The sequence below is a fragment of the Nannobrachium achirus genome, assembly GCF_963921795.1.
Source record: "Nannobrachium achirus genome assembly, chromosome: 13".
Taxonomy (NCBI): Eukaryota; Metazoa; Chordata; class Actinopteri; order Myctophiformes; family Myctophidae; genus Nannobrachium; species Nannobrachium achirus.
This window is the reverse complement of record NC_137833.1, coordinates 32,432,961-32,452,555: the sequence shown is the minus strand read 5'-3', so window position 1 is coordinate 32,452,555 and position 19,595 is coordinate 32,432,961. Positions and strand designations below refer to the sequence as shown.

General features: G+C 44.3%; 1 protein-coding gene across 1 annotated transcript in view; it reads left to right on the top strand.

Moving 5' to 3' along the window:
- The window catches only part of gfra1a (gdnf family receptor alpha 1a), a gene marked incomplete at both ends in the record, with an annotated part of 117,117 nt that overhangs the window by 71,272 nt on the left and 26,250 nt on the right, over nt 1-19,595 (top strand). The window contains 3 exons of the mRNA XM_080740684.1: nt 15,913-16,091; nt 16,945-17,117; nt 18,297-18,406. Of these exons, the coding sequence (XP_080596810.1) occupies nt 15,913-16,091; nt 16,945-17,117; nt 18,297-18,406 (462 nt within the window). The remainder of the gene's footprint in view (nt 1-15,912; nt 16,092-16,944; nt 17,118-18,296; nt 18,407-19,595) is intronic.

The window sequence follows — 19,595 nt, the reverse complement described above, 5'->3', positions numbered from 1 at the left end:
GGTGGAATTATTAATAAGTGATTAAGGTTCAAAAATATGTGTCACAGATATATAATTAACCACAGACCTCCTTACAGTTTAGTTACTAGTAAGACGCTAGGGTGACATTCAGTAAACATGCTTACTCAGTTATTCGTTATGTGAAAGTCCTATGACATCTGACATCATACCCTTTTATGCCCATACATGGAGTTCCCGGATATAATCAATATTAAGCCCATATCTAACAGGACTTAATATGGGAATGCCCATATATGGAGGCCACATACCACATCGGCCACATACCACACTAACAGAATCCATAATATGGCCTATTGTTTTCTATTCAGTAACAGCTGTGCAATTCAAAAATCGTACTTGATTTGGTTTAAAGCTTTACAGGGTAGCACGTTTACATACAGTACATGTCAATGCTTTATCATTAACCTAACAGTAAAATAAATGTTTCCACTTTCCATTTTCTCAAGTACCCCCTGTAGTGACTCTGCATACCCCTAGGGGTACAGTGAAGGATTCTAGGACAGTGTTTATCTAATGGGGGTACCATTTGAGAAACACTGCCCTATAGTCCCCTCAAGGACCCTTGGGGGTCCACTGTAGTAAATGTGTATGTAATGTAACCTGCGCTTCCAAACCCCCTGCTCTTACTGGACAGTGACATAATCCAGGATTTGATTCACTCTGGAATAAATGTAAATCATTACAATCAATTGAGGCTAACTTTAGAGATCTGTCTCGAGCATCGGTGAGAGACGACCATAAATTATTGAGTTTTTCACCCTCTAGTCTAACTGCTCTGTCAGCCAAGAGGTCTTAGTAAAACGGTGTGAGGATAGTTGTCATCAATAATGTAATCTTCACTTATTATATTCCATCACTTGCCTGCCTACACCTGTCAAGACTATACCGTACGTCTCTATTTGTTTCTCTATTTTGCTGTTTGTCTATCCCTAATACCTCTCTCTCTCTCTCTCTCTCTCTCTCTCTCTCTCTCTCTCTCTCTGTCTCTCTCTGCTGGTTGACGATACCACACTGCTCCTCACTATTGATCTGAAAAGTTCTGTTTGGCCCACAGTCATCAGCCGCTGTCATAAAGGTTTGGTGGCCCAGACGTCACCTCCTTCTGCCACTAGGGAGAGAAAGATGGCTGCAAGAACAGAGGGGCAGGAGAGCTGAGAGAGCAGGTTGACGCTGGGTTGTATAGCGCCTCCCATTCTGTGTCGAGCTTTGAGGTGATCTCTCTGTGCGCACAGTGTGTGGGATGAAGTGGTTTCTCTGTCTGTCTGTCTGTCTGTCTGTCTGTCTGTCTGTGTCTCTCTTTCTCTGCCTCCTGAGTGAGGGCCAATTCTTGCCTTCTAAATCAGTAGTTCTCACACGTTCAACAATTTAAAACAAAATGTGAGATATACAAGCTCACAGCGCTGCACGAAGGGACAATAGAAGATCTCACAAAGTGTCACAAGGTGTTGAGAGCTTGCAGATCTGCTATCTGCTATTCATATTTGGTGAAGAGATTCGGTGTAGGGGGAGAAAGGATTAGTCTCGCCTAACGCGGACATTCTATGCCCCTGGCAAATCTCACCGGTCCTCCGGCGTCTGGAATGGACGCGGAGGGGGACATGACTCATGCTGCTGTCCGCTTTGAGTAAATGAGGAAGTGATCCGCGGTGGAAAACGAGTGATAAATCATCGCGATTTTATAATTATAATGGATAAGCCTAAACAAACCAGTTCACATGAACAATACTGATGTAAAATAAGATATCTGAACGGCTAGATATATTTTATATACAATTATAATGTTGTGAACCACAGTTACTGGGGCCCAGGCTTTTCTTCTGAGGCTAGCCTAGTATAGACATCTGGGCGAACTCCGGTCAAAGAAGTATCCAGGGTTTAAGAGGTTAACTCTGAGAGTGTAAAGATAAGAGAGTTTAATTAACACTCTGTGTTGCTGTGAACCCAAAGGCACCTACACATATCTATACAGATACAGTATACACACGCACGCACGCACACACGCACGCACGCACGCACGCACGCACGCACGCACGCACGCACGCACGAACGCACGAACACACACATACACTCTCTCTCTGTCTCTCACTGTCTCTCTCACACACTCACACACACTGAATGACGTTCCTGCCGGACTAATTATGTAGCTAAAATACCCATCCCCCCCCCCCCCCCCCCCCCACACACACACACACACACACACACACACACACACACACACACACACACACACACACACACACACACACACACACACACACACACACCCTCAGTCTACTCCATTCAGATCTGTTCTGGGCTGCATAACAAATTCACCAGCACATCGCTTCCACCACTGTAAATCACTCCTGACAGACTCCGGAGGTGAGCTGCTGAATACATTCATGTGATGCGTGTCTTCCAGGGAGCTCGCACAGAGAGACTGGTTACTCACACAGGACTAAACAGCGCTGTTCAGCTGCTGGTTGTCTGCACATTCATCTCAGCGCCGGACCGGTTGATGTTGAGAGCGGGACCACTGAGAAGTGGATGGGAGAGGCAGAGAGACGAGGTGCTATGGCAGGGCGGGGAGCAGAATGCAGGTGGAGGGGGTTTGGGAGAAGGATGGGGTGTTTGGGCTGGAGGGAGACGCTGGGGAGCAGCTTGTTCACTCACTGACGTATACAGTATACAGGCTGTTCGTCAAGCTAACGTAGCCATGAGAAAGTGTGAACTACTGTTCTTTCCAGCAGCAAACTGCAAACTCAGTAACAGTTATGACTTCTCTCTCTCTCTCTCTCTCTCTCTCTCTCTCTCTCTCACACACACACACATACACACGCACACGCGCACATGCACGTACACCAATTTTTCACAAGACATGTTTGTTGTTTCTTTGTAATGTTCAGTCCCACGGTTTGGAGCAGATCTTTGTTCTTTTGCTATTGTGGTTGGAGTTGCGTTATGGAGTATTGAGTTAAAATGTGTCCCATCGAGGCCATAGCTGAATGGTTAGTCAGCCGGCCTGGGAAGCCAGAGCCCCTGTTGTCCCAGGTACGACTCCAGGCCAGCAATGTCGATGGGTGTCCCTGAGTGAGACTTTTAACCCCTAAATGCTCTGCAGCCCTTGATGGGTGCAATTGGCCGGGTTGAGCTGATAACTGAATTTCTCCTGTGGGAGGAGTAGGTCCACATTATTACGTGTGCATGCACACATACAGTACACGCAGATAAATGAACACACATGTGCACACAGACACACACTCTCTTGACACCTGCTGTTTGTTATGAGCAGGGTTTTTGGGGCTGGGTAGTGCATGTAACTATAGTATGTTCCCTCAGCCCTATGTTCCCTCTAAACTAACACTAACACTCACTAACCCCAACCCTAATCCATACTGAGAGAACACAGGCATGTGAGAGAGCACAGCTTATTGAATAGACAATTGAATTGAACTTTATTTTGCCAGCCTATTTGTTTGACTGACAGTTTTATTGATCACTGAGATAGCATTGACTGGATGAAGTGGGTTCAATGGCATGTAGTGTAACCGGTAGCTTAGCTCACTACTGTTTCTAAATATAGTATGCCTATACACTGCATTTATTCACAGAAAAAAAATTCATTCACAGTGAGCCTTTTGACCAGGTGTACAGTAGTTTCAGTGTTTCCTACAGAGACTCATTGCCCTGTGAACAGAGTAACTCTCTATATGGTATATTCTGCTCTAAAGTGCAAAGCTATTGATCAAACAACTCCCATGTTGCATCAGTCCTGTGTATCATTGCTGCAGTAAGTGGTAGGCTGAAATGGACTCCTTGCTGTACACTAAAGTCTAAAGCTTTTAGAATCAGAATTCAGAACTACTGTATCTTTACAACAATGTTCTAAGAACATGTTTTGCTGTTTGGTTGACTTGTAGACACGTACGCATATAACAAAGATATAACTTTAGCTTTGCTAAATTGCTGCTTAGCACAGTATAGTATGAACGTCAGATTTTAGGTTTGATGGTTGGACCCTTTAAGTTTGATGAGTTGAGTTATACCAAATTCTAATAATGAGCTTATGGCGCAGGGTCGACCTCACAAAGAGCTTCTAATACTCAGCAGCATATTTTTTGCCCAGATCGCCCACTCGGGTGAAAATCACTTGGCCACAGAGCTGGGAGTTAAAGGCTGAAGTTATAGCAGGAGTGAAGATATGGTTCTCTCTGTGTGTGTGTTGGGGGGGGGGGCTGCAGGAGGCATACAACGAGAGGGCAATGTAGAGCGTGATTCCTATCAGGGGTGTCGTGTCGCACCAAATTCGGGGCCCTGGGTACAAAGATTCACTTCAATTATTTTGCGCTTTAACTATAGAAAAATAGCAGATATACACGCTCACAGAGCGGCGAGCTTGTAGATTTTTCAAAACATTCTGATTTTTTTTTTTTTTTTTTGAAAAACCTATGTTTCTATGTCAGTGGTGCTCAAACTTTTTCATGTGAAGGACCCCCAAAATGATATTTGGCCACGGACCCCCATCTTAAAATATTTAGTTCCAGGGACCCCCCAGAAGCAAAATTTGAGTTACAAATGTTCACTTAAAAAATACATATATATATAGATTTGCACACATTTTCACAACTTTTTCAAAAATGGCAGATCTACAAGCTCGCAGAGCGGCACTCGGTGCCGCACTGTGAGCTATTTTTCAAAACATTCTGAAAATTAGATTTTTTTTTTTTTTGAAAAACCTAGGTTTCTATGTCAGTGGTGCTCAAACTTTTTCATGTGAAGGACCCCTAAAATGATATGTATTTGGCCACGGACCCCCATCTTAAAATATTTAGTTCCAGGGACCCCCCAGAAGCAAAATTTGAGTTACACTTAAAAAATACATATATTCAAAGATTTGCACACATTTTCACAACGTTTTCAAAAATGGCAGATCTACAAGCTCGCATTGCGGCACTCGGTGCCGCAATGTGAGCTTGTATATCTGCTGTTTTTCAAATAGCTAAAGTATAAAATAATTAAGGCCCCTCCACCTTGGGCCCTAGTAACTCAGTCCCACTCCCCCCCCCCCCCCCCCCCCCCCTGTGACACCCTGCTTCCAGTGGTGTGTTTGTGGGGATTATTAAAGAGTCATATATTTATACTGAGGCCCCATGGGGCCCGCTCTGACCGGCTGATCTGCTCGCTGGCAGATGGGTAATGAAACCAAGCTCTCTGGAAATTCATCACTGTACATAACCAAGGCCAGGCTCTCTCCCTCTCCCTCCCAATCTGGTCCCGCATTTTTCCTTTCTTCCTTCTTTCTTTTTCTTTTTTCCTTTCTTCTCTTTTTTCTTGGTTTCTTCCTTCAATTTACAATTTACAATAATTGAGGCATTTAGCAGACGCTTTCAATTCAAAGCGACTTCCAATAAGCAGGTAATAGGTCAGTATAATAAGCATGATAATATGTCAGTACATCAACAACAATATAACAAATGCATAGGAATATCACTCTAGATAAACAATAACATAGTTAGACCACGCACCTAATCAGTAAAAAAAAACTTTTCTAAAACCTAAAAATGCTACCTACAGTAGCTTCATGTATGGTCATCGAGGCGAAGGGGAGTGTTATAGTAGTGCTATGGGTTTCGGTGGAGTCTGAAGAGGTCTGAAGGAGGGACAGCGAATGCATTTTCCAGCAGCGGCACCTGCCGCGGCGTCGCCGGACTTGGCGACAACAGCCGCGGCAATGATTCCTATGCTGCGGCAATTGATTCCTATGCTGTGGCACAGCCGGACAGACCGGCAATGTGCGGCAATCACTCCTTCTGGTCTGAAGAGCTAAGTCTTCAGTCCACGGCGGAATCTAGGGAGTCTGTCTGTCTGTCCGTCCATCTGTCTGTCTGTCTGTGCGTCTATCCCACGGTGGTGCAGTGCAGTCTGCCAGCAGCCCTGTCTGTTTGACCTGCTGTCTCGCCGGCAGCGTGTTGATTTTGGAGGTGAGAGCGGCTCTTTAAAGAGGGCAGGAGGATTGGGAATACAACGGCAACAGTGTTGGGTTGGCATCGCATACCCAGCCGCTTTCTAAAGTAGAGAGGAGGAAAACATGTTAACCAGTAAACGCTACAAGCCTCGGGCCCTGTTTACTCTTCTCCTCCATTAACCTGCTCGAGGCACTTGAGGACAAGGCAATTTTTTGAGTCTCGGCCAAAAATGTTTTAGATAGACCCTGTCCTTTATTGATCCCACGGGGGAAATTCAGTCGCCAGAGGCAGCTGATCATACAAGGAAATGAAACAAGTCAAACAACATCGATAATAATCGTAACTTTCTGCTGCTGCTGCTGTTGTTGTTGTTGTTGTTGTTGTTGTAGTTTTGCTACTGATTGATTGTAGTGTTGAAGATGATATATTGTAGGTCACGATGACTGAGTTATTAAGTGGAGTTTACATGCCTAGAACGAGTTGTTCTCTGTGTATATTATATTCACGATGCTGTGATAAATATTCTGCTGATGTCACTGTGATAGTTTGTTAATTACTTGTTGTAGCTGCTCTAGTGGTAAGTGGTATAGTTGTGAGAAAGATTCTGGCTCTGGTCCATTTGTACGCTTTCAGAGTTAATTGACACTCAAGATTTTACTGTGCAGATGAGCAGGAGTCATTTGGAAGCCTTGCTTAGTTCAACGCTTTTTTAACCACTTAAGCAAGCCCTGTTTTATACTTCAGTTGATCTCAGCTAGGCTGTATTGAAAATAATTTGAAAATGTTTGCCTGTGATAACATGCCCAAAATAGGGACTCCAGGGTCAATATGGTTAAATTAATTTTAGGTACAAACATTTAAGGCAGGGGTCTTCAATGTTTTCAGGCCAAGGACCCCTCCTTGGCTGAGAGAGAGATGAAGCAGGGACCCGCTCTACATATATACGTATAAATGTGTGATGGAGATTTTCATCGATTTCATAGGTAGATGGTAGATGCATAGACTTATTTGACAGCACTGTCATCAGTCTATTTTGGATTCATGTTAATGTTTATTTTCAGACATTTAACCACTTAAATTGTCGATATTTTGTAAACTTGACCTTTCACTCCGTACTTGGTCTGCTCTTTTTTACCTCTACACCAAACCTATTTGCCGAAAATAGACGATCTACAAGCTCTAAACGCCTCGCAGGGCGAGGCGTTGAGAGCGCTGCGAGGCGTTGAGAGCTTGTAGATCTGCTATTTTTGGTTAAAGTTCTCCTCGGAATAGGGATGCGAGGGTTCAAGTTGTTAATTTAAAATAATTATCCTATCACACAAGGATTTGGCGGTCCCCCCGGTAGTAAGTCTAAGGACCCCCTAGGGGTCCCGTACCCCCTGTTGAAGACCCCTGATTTAAGGTGATCCAAAATATAAAATAGTATTGATACACTGCAAGAGCAACTTTCCTGTGACTGAGCAAGAGTCTGTGATTGTCTAAACGTGTAAATACTAAGGCTGGGACTTTAACTGATTAATTGCGATTAATTAATTACAGAAAATTAACGCGATTAAAAAAATGAACGCATTTTAATCGCACTTAGTTTTTGCACCACAGAACCTTCAGTTTCGGGCATACTGATCATAGCGATGCACCAACGAAGAAGAGACAACAAACGCAAAGGGAGAAGTAGCCGATCAGAGCGCTTTGCTTGGCCCAGTGGATGCGAAATTTAGATTAAAAAAACTCACTTGTTGATTCACTCGTACAACAAAATGTGTTTTACTTGAAAAAAAAATGCTTCTCAGGTCAAATATCGATGTGCGATTAAAATGCGATTAATTGCGATTAATTAATCACAGAGCCTGTAATTAATTATATTTATATTTTTTATCGCATCCCAGCCCTAGTAAATACATCACTCCTCCTGTGTGACAGGGAAAGAACGTAGGGTTGGTACGGATAGGATAGAGATGGGACAGCAAGAGCTCAGTTGTCCTTAAGTTGGCAGCTTTATGTTGGCACTTTGTGCCAATAAAGCTCAAGGAATGGCATAAAAATATTATCACACATTGAGGCCCGGGATGATTGGCATAGTGAAAGAGAGCGAGATGAGTGATATGAAGAAGAAGCAGGGACAAGCAGAGAGAACGGCTGGAGGGTGGGGGATAGTGATAGAGAGAGTGAGAAAGAAGGAGAGGCACTGCAGGGATCAATTACTAGGATGTGTGAGTTATGGTATTTGCTGCACCGAGAGCGTCATGTGGCTTTATTGCACTGGGACACAGTTTGGAGGAACAGCGAGATTATTAACCACACAGAAAGAGGGAGAGAGGGAGTAACAGAGACGGACAGAGGGAGAGAAAGCAACAGAAACGGATAAATTGAGAGAGGAAGAGAGAGCGTGAAGACAGAAAAAAAAGAGCAAGAGATGCAGAGAGATGGGTAAACCTCGGGGCGCCTTCCCTTTTTTCTCTTGCATCTTTCCTCTCTCTCCATCTCTCCTCTCCTCTCTCCATCTCTCTCTCACTCTCCCTTTCGCCCGCTCCATTTCTGCTTGTCTTGCACTTTGAGGCGTGGAGCCCATTAAAGCGGATGGCAGTGTAACTCACCCCTGATAATCAAGAGAGAGAGGCAGCAGATACACAGAGAGAGAGGGGACCCCGGGCCTCTATGGTTGATTATGTTAGATTTTTCTATTGAATCGCGGAGTGGCGAACTCAGCCTCTGAGCGGGAAGGAGGCACAAGGAAAAGTAATTTACATTGTGAATAATGAAGACATACTATACTACAGTAGGCGGACCATGGACACGGGACAGATTCACATTTACCATTTGTTACGAGTTGTGACGGGAAATCAAAATGTGAATGAACAGGGCCATTCTTCTGAAATGAACATCTAATAATGAAGTGTGGAGCTGTGCAGTCGTATAGTCAATGGCTTAAATGATGAGACGGTGAGCTGAAGACCGTGGATTTCTTTCTTTTGTTCATCTTTCGGTCTACATGAAAACATATCGCTAATTTATACAACAGTTTTCACTTTAAAAAGCGATGTAATTTCAACAGATAAAAGTGTTTACAGACAGACCTTAACACAGGACTATGATGGACCAGTAAGGGCTGGCGTCCAATAAACCAGAAGTATTTGTGTATTGGAATTACATTTGTGTGTGTTAATTGACCTCAGGTGACACTGAATGACCATGCTCTCGCCGTCATGTCCTTTGAACTGTGATGTCTGATTTTGTATTTATGTATCTTGTTTGTCTGGAAGTTTCTGTTATTAATTGCTACCGAAGGTCGCAGTTTACTATGAGAAACATCACAGCTTGTCCACATCCGTCTGTGTAGACGTCTACACATTTTTACGGTCTATGGGTTTGCTGCTCTGACATCATGCTCTGATGCGTCACTGTGATGTCACACTAACAGAATCCCTTTTATGCCCATATATGGAGTTCCCTGATGTCACCAATATTAATGATGCCTTGTTAGAGAGATCCCTGTGATGCCAGGGGGAACAAATCACTTTTATGCCCATATATGGAGATATGGAGATCCCTGTGATGCCAGGGGAACAAATCCCTTTTATGCCCATATATGGAGATCCCTGATGTCCACATCCCTGATGTCCACATACTTGATGTCCACATCACGACCTTGGCCTTTAGGGCAAGGTCGCTTGTCACCCTGAGGCGTCTTACTAGTATATTCTAATTGATTGTACAGTTTTTATCTGTTTCAAAATCAACCGCATTGAAGCCAAGTGCACATTTCCTATAGTCAATGAAGTGTCTCCTCTCCTGTCCTCTGTCCTCTGATGATGTGAGGTTGCGTTGTTTCTCTTGTGTTTCTCTCACGCCAACAAAAGAATGCCTGTGCTGGCTCACGCTTACGACTACCAGTAGCATGGCGGATAACCACTGACCCCATTCATTACTACAGTCACAGAAGTTAATGGGAACAAACAGGCATGACGAATTGTCTGTTGTTCCCTCTCATTGGTGTTCAGTTGGCCATGATGAAGTGCCGTGTTTGAAGAGAGTGATGGGAAACACTTGTAGGACAATGGCCTGACATTATGTACTGGAGATTATAGTGTGAAGGACATGATTTGCGTAACAGTGCGTATATACAAGAAAACCTGTATGACAGAATGGGCAAATGAAGGACATGGTCGTAGACTATTATGACCACAGTTTATGAGAGCTCATTGTGTCTACTGTTGGAACAGATGCTAACAAGTTTACTAGTGGATTTCTATGTGTGTTTAATCTACTGTCTGAATCAATGCCTATAATGTCTTCTACAGTGTGAATGTTGTTTTTAAAGATGTAAAAAGAATGGACAGAAGCAGTAGGAGACTGGCCACTCAACGCAGTTCAGTGACAATCAATTGGTCTGGTCAATGTGGCTAGATAGCCATCAGCCTTTTGTACTGAAGAAATAGAAAGGCCATAAAGTCTCACTTTGAAGGAACATTTTCAAGGCACGTACAGCAGGTCCTCTAAAGGAGCAGTCAGTCTCCAATGTTAGTTGCCATGCCACCTGTATCACTTTAGACTCTTATTCCTCCCAGCTCGCACTCCCAGCATTAATCATTTTCTCCAAGTGAAATGGTTCAGGGCTGGAGTCAGAGCGGAGATAAGTGCACACACAGAAGAGGCACTTAATTCTGATTTCACACAGAGCTAAGTCTCTCTGCTATTAACACACTATTAAGCTATTTAAAAGATGAGTTTGAAATTAATTGAAAGTAATGCTTGTGAGTAACGGTCCCCGGAGCTGATTTATCAGCAATAACCAATAACAGAGGTGACTTTATTTATCTCTCTATTATGTTTGTTTTTGGATAGTCATGCAACACTTGAGACCACTTAAATGACTCTACTTTTGTTCCAAATAACAATACAGGGCAGATGGCAGCGGGGAGGGGAGAGAGAGAGAGAGAGAGAGAGAGAGAGAGAGAGAGATGAAGAAGAGAGATGGATGGTGATGGTAGAGAAGGGAGGAGGGCAACTAATGAGCAGAATCCATCCAGCACCCCCATGGCTAGAAAGATGAGCGGACCACCAAGAAAAAACATTCTCAGAAAGAGCAGGCGGGAGGTGTCAGGTATACAGTCAGAGATCTGGAGGAGAGGAGCAAGGGGAGGAATAGTGTTGGGGGTGACGGGGACAGAGGGTAAAGGGGGAGACAAAACAAAGGAATGAGCGGCAGGGACAGACGGAGGAGGGGGAGAGATGGGTAGAGGAGAGACAAAGGTCAAGATTCGACCCCGTGGCGTCCCGTGGTAATTGAAATTAGCTGGGGGTGGTGGGGGGGGGGCTCGGAGGAAACAGGCGACATGATAATCAATTTGAAGCTGGATCGGAAACACGAGCCGCTGTGGGGGGGTGGGGGGGCCCCGTCTCCCATACCAGGCCTCCAGATGGCCCCGGCCCCTTCCCTGTGTGGGCCCTGTCAGTGCTCAGTGTGTGTGTGTGTGTGTGTGCGTGCGTGCGTGCTTGCTTGCGTGCGTGCGTGCGTGCGTGCGTGCGTGCGTGCGTGCGTGTGTGCGTGTGTGTGTGTGTATGTGCGCGCGTGCATGTGTCAGAGAGACGGTACCATCTGCCAAGGGAGCACTGGGAGTTCATCAAATGCTCTTGCTAACCACTGGGGGCGTCTGTGTGTGTGTGTGTGTGTGTGTGTGTGTGTGTGTGTGTGTGTGTGTGTGTGTGTGTGCGTGTGCGCGTGCACGTGCGCGTGTGTGTGTGTGTGTGTGGTGTCTTTCTGTGTCTTTCATCACAACCATACCATTATGCACACCTTTGTGCACACAGACAACACAGAGCTCTCAGAATGATGCTGCAACATCACATCTCAGTTGTTGTGGATGTTGCTAATTGGCAACCCCGCACACACGCACACTCTCTCTCCCCCCCTCTGTTTTTCTCGTTCTCTTGCTCACACATACATACACACACGCACGTGCACACATGCACATAGTGGTCATACACATATATATATATACCCTCAGAGGGGGAGGGAGAGAGATAGAGTGTCAGGGGGAGTTTAGCGTCATGGCTTGTTTGGATACAGACAAACTAAGAAAAACTAAACAATGTGAATGATGAGCATGTGGTTATTTTTTCAATTAACTGTTGATGAATATAATATTAGTAAATGATATATAGTAGTACCATACGATTAAGTGCTTTCCTTTGTTAAAAAATGGCCCGGAAAGCCCTTTGAGACTGTAACTGTGATTATGGGCTACAATAATACCATAATACCATACACTTAACTTAATGCACTTTGTACTCAAAGGCCTGCGCTGATAGTCACTTATGGATTGCAGTGGTCCTTGCTGGTTTATTTAGACATCATTTATTTTACAACCTGGACAAACTTTTGAGTTAAAAGTTTGAAAACTGGCAAAAGAATAAACATTGTTCTTTTGTTTTTCTATCGTTGTTCCAGACGACCTGAGGATTTCCCCCAGTCATGTCACAAGTTTTTGCTGTACTAATGTCACAGGATTTAAGCTAGGGCTGTAGGATGTGAATAACACTTTGATGCATGTGACAAATGAGAAACAGCCTGTCAAACATGTCAACTGAGTCTGAGGAAAGCAGAGCATTTGGGAGGGGGGGGGGGGGTTAGGAGGGGGTGAAAGAGGCAGGATAGGGACGGGTTGTGCAACGGGTAGAGGGAGGTAAAACCGAGGAACAGGATGAGAGCAGCTGTGTGGGTATTCCTAAGAGGCTAGCGAGGACAGGCTCCTTAATGGAAGGGTTGTCTGTTCTCCAGTACACTGAAGAATCCTGAGTGTTCATTTAACCTTTGAGAATCTAGACCAGTGGTTCTCAACCTGTGGGTCGGGACCCCCAGGGGGTCCCCAAATTATTTTGGGGGGTCCCCAGATGATCAACTTAATGTTCAACATTGTTTTCTCACTCAACAGTAAACAAACCAACATAAAATGTAAGTGTATAGACTAGAGGGTATATGCACATTTCTAAAGTGACAATTTAAGGACTTTTGAATACCTCTAGAGGCAGAAATTGTGTTGCGAGGTGTTGTGAGCATGTAGATCGGCTATTTTCACAATAGAACTGCGTTATACAAAATGTAATTCCTCACCTCTTCGTGCTCGGGGGGGGGGGGGGGGGTATGATTCTTTTGGGAGTCACAGCCAGAAAAGGTTGAGACAGGGTTCCCACGGTCATGAAATTCCTGGAAATATTTTGAAATTAGAAAAATATTTTTCCAGTACTGGAAAAGTTTTGGAATTTATCAAGGGTCCTGGAAGGTCCTGGAAAAAAATAGCTATGCATTGTCTTTGGTTATTGATTTTGTTAATACCTCTGAAATGACAAATTAAACATGGGCCAAATTGTCAAATATTAGAGGCAGAAATTGTGAAAATAACCGATCTACATGCTCACAACGCCTCGCAAACGTAGATCAGCTATTTTCACAATAGAACCGTGTTATACAAAATGTAATGCTTCAACTCTTAGTGCTCATCAGGGTCCCCAGTTAAAATGTGATTATTTCGGGGGTCACGGCCTGAAAAGGTTGAGAACCACTTGCATACACTACCTGTCTTTGGGCATTGCGCATAGGAGTAAGCAACCTGTTATTGAGCTGAATTCCTCCTGGGAATTGGGTTAACCCTTAAGTGCTGTTCGGGTCATTTTGACCCGTTTTATATTTTCATTTGGAAAAAAAAGGTAGAAGTTAAAAATGTTTCCACCTGAAACTCACTGGCCTTAAAGATTCTTCTGAGATGAACATGTAAAAAAAATATTTTTGCACTACACCCATGCTACACCCCCCTCATATTTTTTGAACCTTAAGTGCTGTTCGGGTCATTTTGACCCGGAAGCACAGAAATACACAGTATTATGCCAAAACACAGACACACAGTCACCCCCACTTCTAACACCCCCCTTCCGAAGCCCCATTCCGAACCCTCTCCCCCTTCCTATAAGCATGAGCAATATTGCTCAGTATTAAATGAAGTAGTTTTTTTACATGGATTTCAGCTAAATCAGTAAAAACGCCTAGCTCTTTCAGTGTTTAATGTGATATAGCAAAGCAGAAATGCAAACATTTACCAAATATATCACATGAATTGTTTGGTATTGAGTCAAAGTCAATGTATCATGATGATTTGTTAAGTTAAAATTTATATTAGTGTTGTTTTTTTTAAACCAAATATCCACCGGGTCAAAATGACCCGAACAGAACGAAGGTGTAGTGAATCTGAACAGAACTTAAGGGTTAAATATTCTGGAAAAGTTTTGGAAATTAATTGGTAAAAATGTGTGGGAAACCTGTTGAGACCAACTGGATCATTACAGGTCCATTTGGTTCCATTTGCACACTCTTGGGGTTGTATCAAACTCAGAACTTTTTTGTGTCGAACAAACGACAGCTTCTCTGTCACCAATTAACACTTCAACAAAGCGTCCACACTCTCTCTCTCTCTTTCGCCCTCCCTCACCTCTTGTTAACACTGTTAGACGTTGTTGCATCATGACACTCTCAAGTCACTCGCTTATAACTCCTTCCCGCCAATCTTTCTTTCACTCCTGTGCTCATTTTCCCCCCCTTGCACCTCCCCCTCCCCTCTCCTACTGTCCTTTGGCCAGGCTGGGCTCTTCCTGTTTTAATTGGCGCTCGTTACGGAGAGGAAAGAAATGCTGTTTTTGCTCCATTCCCCTTTAAAAAAGAAAAGTGTGTTGTGGCAATGTTAATTAATGGGGGATCCATGAGAACGCTGGCAATTAGTAACAGGCTGACAGATGAGAAAGGCAGTGCACTGGAGACTTTGATGGCTACAACACAGGCTGCACCCCAACACATGCACGCACGCACGCACGCACGCACGGTACGGTACAGTACAGTACAGTACAGTACAGTACAGTACAGTACAGTACAGTACAGTACAGTACACACACACAGCAGTGGGAAATAGTAAGGATCCTGGTTAGATCTCTGCTCCGCCTTGGTTAGTGAAGTGTCCTTGAGCAAGACATGTAACAGCAAACTGCTCTCAATGAGCAGGTTGGTGCCTTGAATGGTTGACTCCGCCATCGGTGTGTGAATGTGTGAATGTGCGAAAATAATGCACAACTGTAAAGTGCTTTGGATAAAGGTGGTTTGGTGAAAAGACACCATTTACAACTTTTCACACACATACTCACTCATACAAACATGCACATGTGCGCGCACACACGCACACATGCGCTAAAACGCAGTTCACAGCTGCAAAAGACGCTTTCACACATGAGTGCCTCGTGTGCACAGTAAAACCTCTCTGTTAATGTATAATTTGCAACTCTGAGAGCTTATAAATGTAACCAACCAACTGCACCCGTAAGGGTCCATTTGGTTACATTAACTCCCATTTAACACTCAGGATTTCACAGCGTGTACACCAGGATTGCAGAAGCACATATCTTCTATTGTGGTTATCTATCAGTGGTGAGGCAGCACTCGTCGTGCGACAGCCTCATTACGCATGCGGCCATCTCTCTTCCTCCATCTCTCTCTATTTCCATATTGCTGTTATGGAAATGCTGGGCTCTGCCTTTGGGAGTTGAATTGCTTTTGTTTTGTGATGCTGAGCTCTGTAGCTTTTTCTCGCACGGATCTCAGCGTCGCAGAGCAGACCTTATCCTGTGTGCACAGCACTTCTCCCTCACATTCTCCCTTTTATCATTTCTTTGCTTTTGGGGCTTTCCTTGCCAGCCTCTCTTGTTTGCACTTGATGGAACTTAAGAGAGCACACATCGCCATCATTACCGAGGTGACATCCAGTAAATGTTCTTCTCTTCTCTTCTCTTCTCTTCTCTTCTCTTCTCTTCTCTTCTCTTCTCTTCTCTTCTCTTCTCTTCTCTTCTCTTCTCTTCTCTTCTCTTCTCTTCTCTTCTCCTCTCCTCTCCTCTCCTCTCCTCTCCTCTGCAGGGGAGCCCGCAGTGACCAGGGAGAACAACTGTCTGAATGCAGCCAAGGCCTGCAACCTCAATGACACGTGTAAGAAGTACCGCTCAGCCTACATCAGCCCGTGCACCAGCAGAGTGTCCACGGCCGAGGTCTGCAACAAGAGGAAGTGCCACAAGGCACTCCGCCAGTTCTTCGACAAGGCAAGGCCGCCATGAGGGCAGCAAAACAACTGACCTTAGTCACACAGCAGCCACATTGCTCCTACTGTACTGTATGTCAGGGGTCTTCAATGTTTTCAGGCCAAGGACCCCTTAGCTGAGAGAGATGAAGCAGGGACCCCCAGATTCTGTATAGTTTCATAATTTGATAGCACAATCATCAGTGTATTTTGTATTCATGTCAATTTGTGTTATCAGATATGTAACCAACTGAACCGTCAATACTTAATACACTTAACCTTTCACTCTGTACTTAGTGTGCTCTTAGACGAAAAAAAAATAGACGATCTACAATGCTTCGCAGTGCGAGGCGTTGTGAGCTTGTAGATCTGCTATTTTTGGTTGAAGTTCTCAGAATATGGACGTTAGGGTTCAAGTGGTTAATATAAAAAAGGAGAAAAAGGGTTTCTACCACACAAAGATTTGAAGGACCCCCTGTAGTAACTCTGAGGACCCCCTAGGGGTCCCGGACCCCCTGTTGAAGACCCATGTCCTATGTCATATATCTCTTAAAATCATGTAATCTTTACATTATTCCAACACGCTTGTGTTTTATATTGAAATCATTGTTCTGAATTAATGATTAGAAGCAGCTGAGTTAGAGAGGAGATGGTGCTGATGTATTATTTTCCCTTAGACTATTGAAAGATGTAACAAAAGTAAGAACATTTTCAGAGTGTTAATATTGACCATCAAATATAATTCATTAACATATCATATTGAACACATTCTATATTGCCCAGGGCTATGATTAATCTATTTCGTACAGCATTGCATTTCCTACAAGACAACATGTTGGGTCAAACTAAAAGCTGTCCTTCATTGTTCCATTCAGGTCCCTCCCAAACACAGCTATGGCATGCTGTACTGCTCATGTCCGCCCAGTGACCAGTCAGCTTGTTCAGAGCGCCGGCGTCAGACCATCGTTCCTGTTTGCTCCTATGAAGAGAAGCAGAAACCCAACTGTCTGGAACTACAGGCTGCTTGCAAGACCAATTACATCTGCAGGTAAGACAACAACAAACTCCCTCAAATACATCTGTAGGTAAGACAAACCACATCAACTACATCTGTAGGTAGGACACAAGCCACGGCAGTGAATGCACGCCTGACATTCTGTTAACCATGCATGCATCATGCGTGCATATACAGTAGGCCTATGTGCATATTATGTCCACGACCCTCTGGAGTCATCCATTTAGTGTACTTCTGGAACTAATGGAGGGATTAGCGTTTCTAAATGAGCTCAGTTTGGTCTGCCCCCATGGCTCTCTCCTTCTCTCCTCGCTTTCTCTCCCTCTCTGTCTGTCTGTCTCTCTGTCTGTCTGTCTGTCTGTCTCTCTCTATCTCTCTGTCTCTCTCTCCCTCTCTGTCTCTCTATCTCTCTGTCGCTCTCTCTCTCTCTCTCTCTCTCTCTGTCTCTCTCTCGCACGTTTAGCAACTCTGCAAACTCTGCAACGTTGCATTACCTATACAACCCCCCACACACATACTGTACACAGTACACACACACACACACACACACACACACACACACACACTCCCATCACTCTTCGTCTTCAGTGTTGATCTGCATCCATCAAACACGTGTCCGGCAGTGGAACAACAGGTCTCAGTAGCTCCTGGGCCGTTTGTCTGTTGGCGGTAGACAGATTAGCAGTGGTGTGTTTTCTGCAGACTCCCACGCCATATGTCAGTTGCTTGCACTGCCCGGTGTTAACACAGCTCTCACCACGCACCGCTCTGCTCTGCTCAGCAAGGCTTCGTGCCAGGTTGGTGGGATTATACACATCAGCCCTTGCGGGGTGTGTGTGTGTGTGTGTGTGTGTGTGTGTGTGTGTGTGTGTGTGTGTGTGTGTGTGTGTGTGTGTGTGTGTGTGTGTGTGTGTGTGTGTGTGTGTGTGTGTGTGTGTGTGTGTGTGTGTGTGTGTGTGTGTGTGTGTGTGTGTGTGTGTGTGCGCGCGCATGTGTGAGCGTGCGCATGCACTGACTTAGTTAGCAAAAGGTGGAAGGTCGTTTGAAGACACAGTTCAAAAGTCAGTGAGAGTGGTTTTAGTTTGCGCCCTTTGTCTGTTTATTCCTGACAGTAAATAAATTATACATTCTCTAAACATGACCCGTCGACCGTCTGAATTCCCCATGTGAAATCCATCCTCACAATGAGTGTGTTATGTGCATCCCACCCAGGTCTCGTCTGGCTGACTTCTTCGCCAACTGCCAGCCGGAGCCTCGCTCACCGTCAGGCTGTCTGAAGGAGAACTATGCAGACTGTCTGCTGGCCTACTCTGGTCTCATTGGTGAGTACTGTATAGGAACAGGACAGGGGCCTCTCACACTCTGCCCCGTGACTAGAGCCCAGCCGAACCAATGGGTGAGATTTGAAAAACTTAAGATTTGGGAACATTCTCTGTTTAATTGAGAACCTGAAAAATAAACAAGAGAATAACTTGGATAAATAAAAACATCGACTGAACTTTATTTTAAGTAAACACTCATGCCCTATTAAAAAGTGGTTAAAACATGGGTCTTCAACAGGGGGTCCAGGTAGGGGTCCTCCAAATATTTGAGTGATTTTTTTTATATTATATAATTATATATCAATATTCATATTCTGTGAACTTTAGCCGAAATAGCAGATCTACAAGCTCACAACGCTCACAAGCTTGTAGATCGGCCATTTTTGGCAAAGAGCTTGGTGTAGAGGGGAAAAAGAGCAGACTGAGTACAGAGTGAAAGGTCAAGTATTGACGGTTCAAGTGGTTAAATATCTGAAAACACAAATTGACATGACTCCAAAATACACTGATCATTGTGCTGTCAAACGATATGGTTGTGGGGGGTCCCTTCTTCATCTCTATCTCAACTAAGGGGTCCTGGCCTGAAAACATTGAAGACCCCTGGGTTAAAACACTTCGGCTGCATGCCGATATCATAAAGAAGACAGATGTATGGGTCAGGCTCTACCCGTGACGGCATATCGCTCAGCTCTGCCTACTGTTCATTATGCAGTGATATCTGTAAATCATTGAGGCCTCCTCTCTGCCCAGGGAGTCTTTTTAATCGTTGACCCTTATTCACAGCCAGTATTTGCCTTTAGCAAGCAATACTCCTTTCATCAAATACATTTTAATTCATTATAAAATGGTGTTTAACCACATGCAAATAGCGAGAATCGTGACGTATTGTGAGCTTTTGTACTCACAATGCTTTTTGTACTTTTGTACTTTTACTCAAGTACGTTTATAATTCTCGACTTTTACTTGTAACTGAGTATTTCTACATTGCAGTATTGATACTTTTACTTTAACACATCTAGTGCCTCTTAATCTGAAGGTTGCTTGGTGCCTCGGCGCCACGCAGTTTCCTCCATAGGCCGCCGCTATTATTTTGAAGGGCTGGAAGGGGGTTGTTTTTGTTTTTTTGGATTATCACTTGACGGCAACGATTACGTCATCTAGTCACATGACAGTGTGGGACAAGAAGAGG